Raw genomic sequence first — 13,496 nt, forward strand, 5'->3', positions numbered from 1 at the left:
ACATTCTGTTGCGTGTGAAGTTTTATGGCTTTTTTATGTTTACTACGCGTAAAATTAATACTGTTATTCTGACTTAAGAACATCATTATAATTAATTATTTCTGTAATAAATAAAGAACTGGGCGAGAGTTAAAAAGTTTTTTTTTTTATATTGAAATTGCTTTAACGTTCCTATAATGCTTTTTTCATCATTTTAAATAAAACTAATTAAGAAACTTTTAAGAACTTTAAAATCAAAAAGAAACATCAAAGAATATCTATGTCTGTGACATCAAGATTTAAAAAAATATTTGGGAATACATAAATTTGATCAAAATCATCACTAGCAGAGAACCTCATGGTTGCATTTATATCTTATATATTTGAATAATGTTCTTGTAAATTTGAAGAGATGTCACATCAATCTTCAATCCAATCTAACACTAGAGAATAGACTCGAGTTTTCCGTTAAATTACATAGTTATCAGAAAAATAAATATTTCAAGGAAAATAATTTTGTATTTCTTTATGGCTATGGCTCTGGAGTAAGAACTGTATTCCAAAATTCTGCATTTTTTTTTTTTTTTTTTTTTTTTTTGACGGGAGGAAATCTTCAAAAGACACTTGGCAGTATTCGACACCAAGTAGTGTGGGACTCTTAACCACTAAAACCACCTCTTTATCAGGACCAATCTTGAGAGATCGACATCAGATTTTTCTTTCTTAACTTTGTAAAATCACTTTGGGAAAAGTTTAAACTTTTAATACTTTCCCATGTTTTTTTAGACCATAAGCTCATGAGGCTTGGTTCTTCTTAATCTCCGAACATGGTTTCTAGTATTCAAGACGGACACCATTTCAGAATTGGTATGACATTGCAGTCTCTGATTATGGGATACAGCGTATTTTTTAACAACTTCTGTAACCGTTTCTATTTGTAAGTCACGATGTAGATCGCTATTTCTTATGTACCAAGGTGCATTAACTATTCCACGAAGGACTTTGTTTTGGAATTTTTGGATGATTTCGGTATTTGTTTTCTTTGTACAGCCCCATAATTGGATACCATAGGTCCAAACATGCTTTAGTACTTGATTATACAGCATTATTTTGTTTTGGGTTGATAAATCAGAGTTGTTACCAAGTAACCAGTACATTTTTCTATATTTCAAGTTTAGTTCTTCTCTTTTCTTTTTGATGTGCTCTTTCCACTTAAGCTTTGCATCCAAAGTCATTCCAAGGTATTTGGCCGTATTGGCGTAAGGTACAGCTTGATTGTTAATGAATATTGGAATATTGTTTATCTTTTTATTTGTAAAGTTTATATGTGAAGATTTTGTTTCATTGAGTTTGATACGCCATTTTTCGGTCCAATCTCTGACTGTGTCGACGGCATATTGCAGCTTTACTGCTCCCCTAGAGACACATTTGTCGGGTACCAAAATTGCGGTATCATCTGCAAAAGTAGCCATTATGGTGTGATTCCCAACTGGGATATCCCTTGTGTATAGTAAATACAGGGTAGGACCTAGGACACTTCCTTGTGGTACACCGGCTTCTATTTTCTTCAATTCCGAATATTCTTGATCGTACCTTACTCTAAACAATCGGTCTGAGATGTACGATTTTAATATTTCATAGTACTGTCTGGGAAGATCCCTTTGCAGTTTGTAAATTCTGCATGACCAAAATTATGTAGGTACATATCTGAAGAAAAATATTTTTTTATGAACAAAATTCTGTATTCAATTATTCTGATTTTCTTTAATTCTGTATTTCAAAATTCTATAAATCCAAAATTCTGTTTTTCAAAATTTTGCAAATCTATAAATAATAAATAATAATTTACTTCAAAGCTCTGCAAATGAAAAAACCAAAAATCCGTACTCCAAAATTCTGTTTTGATACTATTTTCCTTTTATCATTCACAGAATATTGGAATAATTTTAAAGTAAAGAATTTTGAATTTAATGAATTCTAAAATACCTACAAATTTTGGAATCCGAATTTTAGCATATACCGACTTTTGGCCCCAATCCACTGATATCATTGGCCAAATGTTTTTAACTTAGGTATTCAAATTTTCGAGGAAGATTTATATCAAATTTTATGGATTTGGATTCAGTAAGTAAAAAAATTAGACTGGTTTCTTTCCAGCAGCTCTAGTTTTTGAAGAGTTTATTAAAATATTTCAGAAAATTTTATATTAAATATGTACACAGAGAAAAATATGACCACCTAGAAACTAACAGATTGCCATATTGTTTTACAGCCCATATGTTTTATGAGGAAATCTTATTAAAAGCAACGGTTAATAAGGTTTTTTTTTATAAGGATTTCTTATTATTTTTATAGAGAAAATCTTATTAAAATTTGAGTGAAAAGTAAATTTTTTTGCAACTTGGTACTAGAACAAAAATCGCGATAAATTTTTCCATAGCGGGTTGGTTCAGGTGATACGGTGGGCGACTAATGATTTGAAGTCTCTAGTTCGATTCCCGGCCAGGTCATCGTTTTTTTTCTTTTCAAAACCCTAAAAGTGCAGATTTTAAAACAATAAGGAAAACCCGATTGTTTTAATAAGGTTTTCTTTTTTTTTTTTTTTCTTATAATTAGAGCGCACTAAAGGGATTAGCCTACCCTTAATATGGTGAACACAGTACGAGCATTAGGAAAATAGGGAGGGGTTTGAAAGGAGATGGGTCACTTTTTGAGAATTGAAATGCAGCACTAGTTTTGATGTTCAAATTTAAAGATATGACGTTATAAATAAATGATTAATCAAGTCGGTAATTGAATTCAACGTCGAACTCTTTTGAGTATGATCCAAACTAGCTTTCCTTATTTTTTTGCACCTTGCTTACATCGCTTCTATCGAAAGAACACCTAGGTATAGGTAAATGAATAAACCTTATTATGTTTTTTGCATGGAGTAAAAGTTTATATCCACTGCTAGACATACAGTACCAGTCGTACTTCGAAAGATAAAGAATTTTTGTTCCAAAAATTAGTTCTCAAACGTGTCCATATTTATTTCTCGACCAGCAGCAAGTGTTGTCAAAATTAATGCAAATTCAAAGATGATATTCTTATCTATACGGGTTATTTCGGAACTCAACTTTGGATTCGAAAAAGAACGTCGACTAGTATCGACATCATTTGTTGTGCCATACCCAGGTTTGGTCCACCAGAGGTCCCATTTTTTGCCTGAAGTTCTCTAGAATATTTTTTTTTTCTTTCATCAAACAGAAGCTTATGTTCTGGTCTACGAACTGAATAAGTCACCATTTTTGATGAACGCAGTTGATCCCATAAAATGTCAATTTCATAAAGAATTGCAAATTAGAGCAGGATTTTTTTCGTGATTTAGTTTAAGAACACATTGCTGATTATAAAACAAAAAAGAACCCAAGACCCATTTTCGACCATTTTTAGAAAATACTTATTAAAGTTAAGAACAATGTTTTTTTTAGGCACAAACAAATAAACTAAAAATGGACATAAAAAAACATAACCACAAAAATAAATCCACTTTTTTAAAAACCATTTTTAATGAAGATACCTTCATTACTATTATTAACCATTGTTGAATTGTTTTATAACCACATGAATATTTCCAAAACTATCAAAAAACTTTCAAAAAATAATCCGAAAAAAATACCAATGTTAACCCGTCGATTACTCGTACACCAATTGATCAATTTATTTTTTTTTTTACATTTAGAGCTTTCATTTATTTAGGAAGACTAAACAATTAATAAAAAGTACCGCTAAAATAGTTGTATTTTTTATTTATTGCTATGGGTCGTCCCACTGTGTGTCGAGGGGATCATAACTATCCCACGTATCTGCTTCACACTAGTGATCCGCCTGTGGGGTTTAGTAAGTAAAAAATATAAAAACAAATTTTAAATCAAAATAAAAAAAATCTACAAAAATGTATGAATTTGTTTTTATAAAATAATAATTTAACAATAAAAAACTACAATCGGCACTGTACAAAAATCGCCAACGTTATTTTTATAAAATTAAAAACAAAAAATATGTTCTGTTAAAAGTTAAGGACTTTGTCTTGTCTTTGTCTTTTGTTGGAGCAGAAGATTTTATGCGAAGATTAAGTCAATGTTAAAAAGAAACACTCACATTTAAAACCGCTTTATTTTTTTTTTTTTTACACAACATTTCAAATTGACCCTTATGAGCACTGATATCTATTGTAATCCCGCAGAATGCGTGGACTGTGTGTTGATTTTGCTTAAGCACCGATTTAGATATGAAATTACGAGTTAAAGGAATATGGAAACACCTGCAATTCAACAATGTGGGTGGATTTAAAGTTTAGACCCATTTATGAGAGATAACTAGTTCAGAACTCTTCCTTACTTCTAAACAATATACAATAAACAATAAAAGGACATACTGCTGATTTTGTCCTAGTGCAAATATTTAATTTAAAATTCATAATCGAAAATCAGAAAATAGCTACACTGCGCGTCACTTGAATAGAAACAACATTTTTTCTTAAGAAAATTGCGATTGGCGCTTTGGTGAAGTAACTTAGTAGATTTTTGGTTTTGCATTTTCAAAGAGGAACTTTTAACAAACAATGTTGTAAAAACAAAAAACCGAAAACAGAAACCGTGTGGCTACTAGTTGCGTTTTTTTCGCATTACTTCACAAAAAACAGTGTTTTTTTTTTGCGTCACTTGAATAGAAACAAGCTCTTAAATTAGATAAAAATGATGAAAAATCATGGACAACACTAATTTTCGTAAAGCAGTATTAAACTTAGACATTATTTGCACATTATAACCAATTAAGGGCTACGAGCTACCAATAGGCAGCACAGAAAATGCATAAATAGCAGCTTACATTAAAAATGCACTTGCACTATGCAAAATCGCGAAAGATATTCGAAAATTTGCCCAATTTGGATGAGAATATTTTTAAAATATCGTAAACTAGTGATTGAATAAAAAAGTAAGACATGTGAGTCCCAAATCAAGAGCAGAGAAAAAAAAACTTAAAAACTAGCCGCAATTTCCTTCACTTTGCCGCTAAAATCGGTCAAAAACGTGGTGTTAGTGCAATGGTAATGTGTTGGTTTGTTCCATCCTGGAAGTTTTAAAAGGTGCACAACATTAAAAAAGCTTCAAAATGCAAAATAACAACAATTAAAGTACTACTAAGATTACAAAAAAGTTAACTATTTTAAAGTTGCATTCGAACTGAAAAGAAGAGAGGTAAAGAGTGGTTTTTTAAAGGAAAACATACCAACTCAGATGGACCACGTTAATATTAGTCCTATTTCATTGGTTTATGAAAGAATAACTTTTATCGCATCGCCACCAAAGGGCACTAAAATGTGTTCTAGTAATACACTTTTTTTTATGATGTGCAATAGCAAAATTGAAGCTTCACGCTTTGAAAAAAGATGAAAACTTTTACAAAGAAATAATGGTGGAAGCTCATGGGAAGTTTGGGAACGTGGAAAAACAACCGTTTTAGAGATTGGGCAAGGATAGTTCCAGAAAAAACAACGCAATAGAAACAAAACAGATGCATTCCGGATAAAAACGAAAGTTTATTTCTCTTATTCAATCTTTAAATTGTAGAAAATGTCATTTTCTTAATTTGTAAGAAGTTACCAAACTCTTTTATCAATTTCTCCAATTAGGTCCACGATTGTGTACAGTACAAGTGCATTTTTAATGTTAAATTCTATTTATGCATTTTCTGTGGTGCCTGTTGGTAGCTCGTAGCCCATAATTGGTTATAATGTGCAAATAATGTCTAAGTTTAAAACTGCTTTACTAAAATTAGTGTTGTCCATGATTTTTCATCATTTTTATCTTATTTAAGATCTTGTTTCTATTCAAGTGACGCAAAAAAAAACACTGTTTTTTGTGAAGTAATGCGAAAAAACGCAACTAGTAGCCACACGGTTTCTGTTTTCGGTTTTTTGTTTTTACAACATTGTTTGTTAAAAGTTCCTCTTTGAAAATGCAAAACCAAAAATCTACTAAGTTACCTCACCAAAGCACAAATCGCTATTTTCTAAAGAAAAATTGTTGTTTCTATTCAAGTGACGCGCAGTGTATGTATATCTTTTAGTGCACAATATCAAATATACCAAATTTCGACACTTTATGATGTTCAATGCCTTTAATTTTCCAATGTTTTTTTAATTCTAATAAAATATAAATTGATTTTTAAATTTCTTGAAAAAAACTTACTTGTTTATCCAAAAGTACATTATTGCTACATTGTAGAAATTCTTCGGGTCCAACATGTTTTGCCAATTTGCGTTCGATTCGACATAAAATTTGTGCGTAATGTGATGCAGTTGGGCAGTCTATTAAATCTATCTGAAAGAAAAATCCATTTCTATAAGTAAATGTATCTCAAACACTCTTAACAAAAGTAATAAAATAAAATGAAAAACACAAAAAACACAAAAAAAAAAACAATTCAATCAATCATAAATATTCTACTACAACCGAACTAACCTTATCAGTATTACTTTGACAAGCACGTAAATCTCCTTCGTGTTTTTCTAATTCAGTCAGGCGTTTTAACAAGGCACTCAATATTTCCGAAACTAACTCCTCTAATCCAGTATTAGAACATCTGTATTATATATCCCATTGTTGTTATTATATCAAAAAAAGGAAGACAAAAAAAGGGAAAATGAGGATAATCTATAGTAACTTTGGCCAGAATATATAAATAACTTACCTCGAAACGATATGTTTAACATGACTCATGATCCTTTCATCGCGGAAATCGTATGGGAACCGATGTGTCCATTCGGCTAGTAATGCGGCTAATGTGGCTAAGGACTCACTATCAGGTACAGAGGACAACAGTTTACCCAATAACTCATGTGGACGCAGGAACAAACGTGATGATAATATAAATGAGAAAACGAAATCCTGAAAAGGAACAGAAAAAAAAGGACATAAAGTTTTTAAAAGTCTTTCTCTCTGCTTAACACGTAGGTTCATTTATATACGCTCTGGTTGCTGTCATAGACCCGACCAGGACCCGAAAAACAACTTTCACAGATTGGAATATAAATTCGATTAGTTTAACTGCAAGACACAATTTTATTGGAAACGATGTGAGATTTGTCCTTTTAATTATTTTATCACTTAATAAGGGATAATTGCCAAAAACGTTCCACCAGATTAGGCACCCATGGCCCGAGATAAACGGACCGAATGCCGAAACACGATTAAGCTTATGACCAGATGGGAAAGATTATAAGCACTATGTGCTCATTAAAGCTATTTCATTCTGTACAAATGGCTATGATTTTGGGTCCGTCGTCGTCGTTCGGTTGGTTTTGGTGTTATAGAAACTCATGGCGGCTATAGGGTATGAGTAGGACACGCTTTGAGGACTTTAGACGACCAGCAGCAGCATATTCGTTTATTCGTAAACGCCGAGAACAACCAAAACCACCACCCTCTTCGAACTTCGTTTCTCTGAAGATTCATTATCATTAAGTGGAAAACGGATTTTTTGTGTATATACATATACCTCGACTCCATGAGAGGATATATATTTGGAAGGAGGACAGGACACTGGAGCCCCGAAACCAAAAGGAGAATTGTTGCGATGAATTCGGTCACCGTTATGTCTGTGGCCTGATTGTTAATGATGCTACAATCGGATGATTCTTAATTTTGTTTCTCTCGAAAAATCTGTTTTAGTTTTCCCCTAAGGTTTGAGTTTTTATTTTTTTTTTCTAGGGTATTTTTTTTTTTCTCGAGTCTTCATTCGTGTATGTACGTAAAATGTAACTACATAACCTAGAAGGTCCTCATAATAGCCTAGCCTGTGTTTAATATATACCAGGTAAGAATATTTTGATCTTTTTCTTCTCCTTATTTTCATAATAAATCTGAGATTTTTCCGGCTGACTTTCATTTTTATCCTGCTGACGAGGATTAAAGCTGAGACGGAAAAGTACAAAAAAAAAACATAACGAGACGTTTTTAGAAATTGGCCTTGATGTGTTTTGATATGTTTTCTGTTTTCTTGGTACATTAAATTTGAATAGTATTTTTTAAAGCGATAAAAAAAGAAGAACAAAAAGAAGTAAAGAGCATGAAAAACTCCAGACCGTCTGGGAAAATTAATAGGTGTTATCTGCTGGACAATGAAAAAGGTGAGGTATTTATGTCTACAATGAAAAATTATATCTGTATATCATTGAGGGAGTATAAAGAAGAGAATTTATGTGGAATTATCCTTACAACAGACTGGTTTGTATTTAAAACCACAACCTTAACCAAAGTTGTACTGCTGTAAAAAAAAGGAGAGAGGAGAGTATAATTTCTCAAAGATTTTAAAGGAACAATAAAATAAGGAATCTTTAAAAGAACTAAAACTGACAATAAATTTAATTGTTTGTGCTTCTTCTAACATCAATGGTTATTTGCCCCATCCACTTATTATTGTTTTTAGAATCTGAAGGAATTTCCATAAAAAAAAAAGAATCCAGTAAACTTTGAGTTCCGGAAACCCAAAATCTGAAAATCGATATGAAATTAGTTATTTAAAAATTTCATCCTTCTAGGATTTGTGGGGTTTAAAGAACATCGGTTTTTTTTATATTCTGGAATTATTTTTCACCATGGAGAAAGAAAAAGACAATTCAATTGCATTTTTGGATGTGAAAGTCATTAGGAAAATAAATGATACATTAGGGCACACAGTATATAGGAAAGAAACGCACACTAACAGATACCTACATGCTACATCGCACCACCACCCAGCGAATTTAAGGTCTGTGGTTTCGACACTAGTTCAGCGCTTTGGTTGACAATGTTCTCCAGGCGAATGGATATTCAAGGAAAAAAAGAACGTGGAAACCAAAGGTGTCATAGGAGAGGGAAGAAAGCAACCTGGACAAAAAAGCTTTCTTACCATATGTCAAGGGGGTGACAGATAGAGTTGGCAAGGTATTAAAAAGATATGGAGTAAAATCCATATTTATGCCACCAAAAAAGATAAAAAACTATCTCCAGTCACCAAAGGACCAATTTCCTTTGCAAACACCAGGCGTGTATGCTGTTCCTTGTAGCTGTGGGTCGTGTTACGTTGGACAAACACAAAGAAGCATTGCCACTCGCTTAAAAGAGCACATAAGTGCGGTTAGCAAAAGCCAACGGGAAAAATCGGCAATTTGCGAGCACTTATTGGACAATCCAGACGAACACCACTGGATACACTTCCACCAAGCGAAGGTGTTAGCTCAAGAGTCGCACTACATTCCACGGCTGGTACGCGAGGTGATTGAAATAAAACGCCACAAAAACTTCAATCGTGACGATAGTTTTAAACTTTCGCGTTCATGGGATACCGTCATCAACACCTCACGGTTATCCCAAGTTGAAGTGAAAACACCCTGTGATGTAGTGAGCATTGTTTGCTCAAAACAAATTCAAACTCAAGAAGAACCCCAACAACAACAACTAGAGTTAGAACGGCCTACGCACAAATACAACTTGCGGAGCCGATCTAACCAACTTTAACATTTTATGGCAGTTTCCCGGTGACCACGCTCAATGAAATTTGATGCGAAACGTTCGGGGTGAGTACAAAAGTACTTTTTTTTTATTTTAAAAAACGCGGCTAATCCGAGAATTTTAAAAATTATGTCTGTAAGAAACCGTGAAAGCCTTAAAAGTTATGTTAAAACAACATTTTTATTATCAGGATGATATTTAAATGTCACATTTTGGAATTTTTTTTTGATATTTTATTATCATTTTTTCATATCAATTTCTCATTCCAAATTATTGAAAAATATTAAATAAAAAATTCTTAATGTGTACTAATTTAAAGGCGCTTTGTGTTTTTTCGAAGTAAAATGTATGATTTACTGAGAAAATTTGATCGGCACTAAGATTTTACTTCACATAGTTTGGGAGAAAATAACAAAACAATTATATCACCTATAATAGAAAAAATAGCTAATATCACCCTTATTTTGTAAAGAATATTCTCTTTCAATAATGTTTTGAAAAAAGAGAGAAAATTCTTAAAATAATAATAATAATAAAAATGAAAAGGAAAGAAATAGGTTTCATTATAATAAACTAAAACGTAAAATCTAGTTAACATTGATATTTTAATTGTCAAAGTGAAATTTTCACTATCCCACCTGAAATTTAAAAATGTCAAAATGATATGATAAAATATCAAAATTGATATTTTAATTGTTGGACGATTTTTGTCACTGAAAAATGTTAATTTGATAGCTGTTATTATCAATTTTTTTTTCGGTGTACATTTTACAGGGCATTCTATTCATCCAAGAAGTAATGTGCATAATAGATAGCAGAGTTGTAATACAAAAAGTGATATCAGTGGTAGATATAAGGCTATACAAAATTTTTTTTTTTTTAATATATCCTAGAATCACCACTTGAATTTTTCTTATCTTGATTTAAAAGGTTGTAAGTGCAAAAAATCTTGCTTTTTCTTGAATTTTTTGTGAAAGGGCTTTCTATGAAATGAATACGTACAATAAATTTTACTTATAGAAAATTAGTTATTAGTTAATTGTTCCTAATTATTTGGCAATGTTTTTGTAAAAGAATTTTAAAAAACAAAAATCAATGATGGGCGCAGGAAGCAAAATACTGTTGCAAAGTAGGGATTTTTCAAAATTTCACAAGAATCGCATTAAATCGAAAACCGTAAGGATTTGGGATGAACAAGTTACCAAATTCTGAGAGCCCTTAAGATCCCCTATCAGCATACTTCCTTTGATCCATTACTTTTGGGACACCCTGTATACATTCAAAATATGCAAACAAAATTATTTGATTTTTTCCAAAATTAAAACTATAAGATATAACCCCTTAAATTTTTTGTTCCTACTACACAGATCCAGCTTAATTTTAGTTACCATACAAAAATCTTTCTAAAATTATGCCGAGCTAAGATTTTTTACGAACTTCAGCACAGTTATGCGCAGCTCCAGTTAAAAAGTGTGTGTACACATGTACACGCGACTGAAGTTATACTTCTCATTCAGTATCTGTAAATGAATTTCATTTGATATTTTTAATTTCTATTATTAAATTAATTAATCCACACTTCGTTTTTTACATTTTTATGAAGTGAACAATAAATTAATTTTTTCATCCTCCTTGCGTCCATGTAGTTTTCAATTTATTCTGTGAAATTTACTCATGTTGTGCGGTTCAGAACGTACGGTATATGCTTAACGAAAGTAAACGAATTGCGCATAAAATTTGCGATATGGTAATTTTATGAGAATTGTGTGTGCTTCAACACTAGTAGTAGCAATATGGAACTTGCAGGGTTGCTACAAAGCTCAAAAGTGAGCTAAGCTCAGCTCACAGCTCAGCTAAAATTTTGAGCTAGCTCACTTTTGAGCTATGTACCATAGCACAGCTCATTTGAACTGAGCTGAAAGTGAGCTGACCTGAAAGTGAGATGAGCTGATGTTTGAGCTGGGCTGTTGGGTGAGCTGAGCTGAGCTGTTGGTTGAGCTAAAGTAAAGTGAGCTGAGCTGAGCTGTGATGGGTGAGAGGATGCATTGATTTTTATTTGGAAAGTATAATGAAATATGGAGATATTTTAAACTTTTATAAAACACCATAGCTTAAGATGTTTGGTTCTAGTTATTAATGGAATTATTTTAACACATGGATATTTTTATAAATAAAACAGATAATTTTTCGTGGTCTTTTCTCTTGGTTTTTTTTTATAGTAAATATATTGACATAATTTTTAAAATTCTCGGATTAGCCGCGTTTTTTAAACAAAGAAAGTACTTTTGTACTCACCCCGAACGTTTCATGTTCACCCCGAACATTCCACGGCTGGTACGCGAGGCGATTAAAATAAAACGCCACAAAAACTTCAATCGTGACGATAGTTTTAAACTTTCGCGTTCATGGGATACCGTCATCAACACCTCACGGTCATCCCAAGTTGAAGTGAAAACACCCTGTGATGAAGTGAGCATTGTTTGCTCCCAACAAATTAAAACTCAAGAAGAACCCCAACAACAACAACCAGAGTTAGAACGGCCTACGCACAAATACAACTTGCGGAGCCGATCTAACCATTTTTAACATTTTATGGCAGTTTCCCGGTGACCACGCTCAATGAAATTTGATGCGAAACGTTCGGGGTGAGTACAAAAGTACTTTCTTTGTATAAAAAACGCGGCTAATCCGAGAATTTTAAAAATTATGTCTGTAAGAAACCGTGAAAGCCTTAAAAGTAAATATATTTCTATTTTTTTAGTAAAATATTTCTTTTTCTATCATAAAAAAAAAATTCCGGTATAATCCGGTTTTTCGACTTTTTTCAAAATTCCGAGAAAATCGCGTTTGAAAGTTGGGGTAAATTTTTTTTTCGAAAAATCCCCGAATCTTTGAACGCTCCTGAAAGCTAAACCGCTTGAGAGCAATTTTTGGGATCGATGCCAAATGATAGCTTGTGTCATGGGCCTACGCTTTGCACATTGTCAGATTTTTAAAAAATCGCCTTCCATGTTAAACCGCCACATCATGCCTATTTTTTCAGAATCGTGTCTTTTTTTTTTTTTGCTTTTAAGTTCTCTCGGTTTGAGAACGCGTGGACCTATAAGAATGGGAATTGTACCCAAATGTAGGTTAGAGTCCCCGCTACCTTTTGGCATCAAAAATTTTTTTTCTTTTTCTATAAAATTCCGAGATATAGGTGTTGGAAGTTGGGGGCGCTCACTTTCAGTTCAGCTCACTTTCAGCTCAGCTCAAATGAGCAGAGCTATGGTATCTAGCTCAAAAGTGAGCTAGCTCAAATTTGAGCTGAGCTGAAATGTGAGCTTTTTGCAACCCTGGCAACTTGCCACATGGAAATTACCACATGCAACTTGCCATATGTTACTTCTACATGTAACTTGCCACACGCTACTTGCCACATGCAGTTGCCACATGCAACTTGCCACATGAAACATGTAACTTGCAACGTGCTGTGTGTTTTATGTTACGCCGCACCAGGGTGATCGCGTCATAATCCCTTTGACATTCTTGTCAAAAAGTAAATTTTCATACCCACCCTCCCATAAGAAGTATAACTTCAAAAATCACATTTCCGTTTCGAACTGCACGATTTGTATCTGTCATAATTTAGCACACGGAAAAAAAGAAAACAATTAGCTCGATCTGCGTACTTAGTCTTATGTTATATTTTCAATTTGAAAAAAGTACAAAAACATCTTTTAGACTGGTTTTAAACTCCAAACCAAGTATTCAATTTAATGACAAAAAATTTTTCGAAAAAATGTTCAAAATTGTTGGTGATTTTTAAATACAAATTAAAAAAAAAAATTTATATATTTTTCAAGTCCAAAAAATATTTTTTTGAAAATTTTTCCTAACTTAAAAAAAAATATTTTTAAATCCGTTGTATGGCAAATCAAATTTTTGAATTTGCCTATGCAAGTGAAAAATCATAGCTTTAAATAGAATAATGGAATT

At 32.5% G+C, this 13,496-nt stretch overlaps 1 protein-coding gene across 1 annotated transcript in view; it reads right to left on the reverse strand.

Annotated features, from left to right (window-relative positions):
• The window catches only part of LOC129907400 (ras-GEF domain-containing family member 1B), a 281,991-nt gene that overhangs the window by 135,910 nt on the left and 132,585 nt on the right, over nt 1-13,496 (reverse strand). Inside the window, exons 5-7 of the mRNA XM_055983580.1 lie at nt 6,718-6,914; nt 6,489-6,609; nt 6,216-6,347 (exon numbers count right to left, since the gene is read on the reverse strand). Of these exons, the coding sequence (XP_055839555.1) occupies nt 6,216-6,347; nt 6,489-6,609; nt 6,718-6,914 (450 nt within the window). The remainder of the gene's footprint in view (nt 1-6,215; nt 6,348-6,488; nt 6,610-6,717; nt 6,915-13,496) is intronic.

This window comes from Episyrphus balteatus, chromosome 1, assembly GCF_945859705.1.
Source record: "Episyrphus balteatus chromosome 1, idEpiBalt1.1, whole genome shotgun sequence".
Classification (NCBI taxonomy): Eukaryota; Metazoa; Arthropoda; class Insecta; order Diptera; family Syrphidae; genus Episyrphus; species Episyrphus balteatus.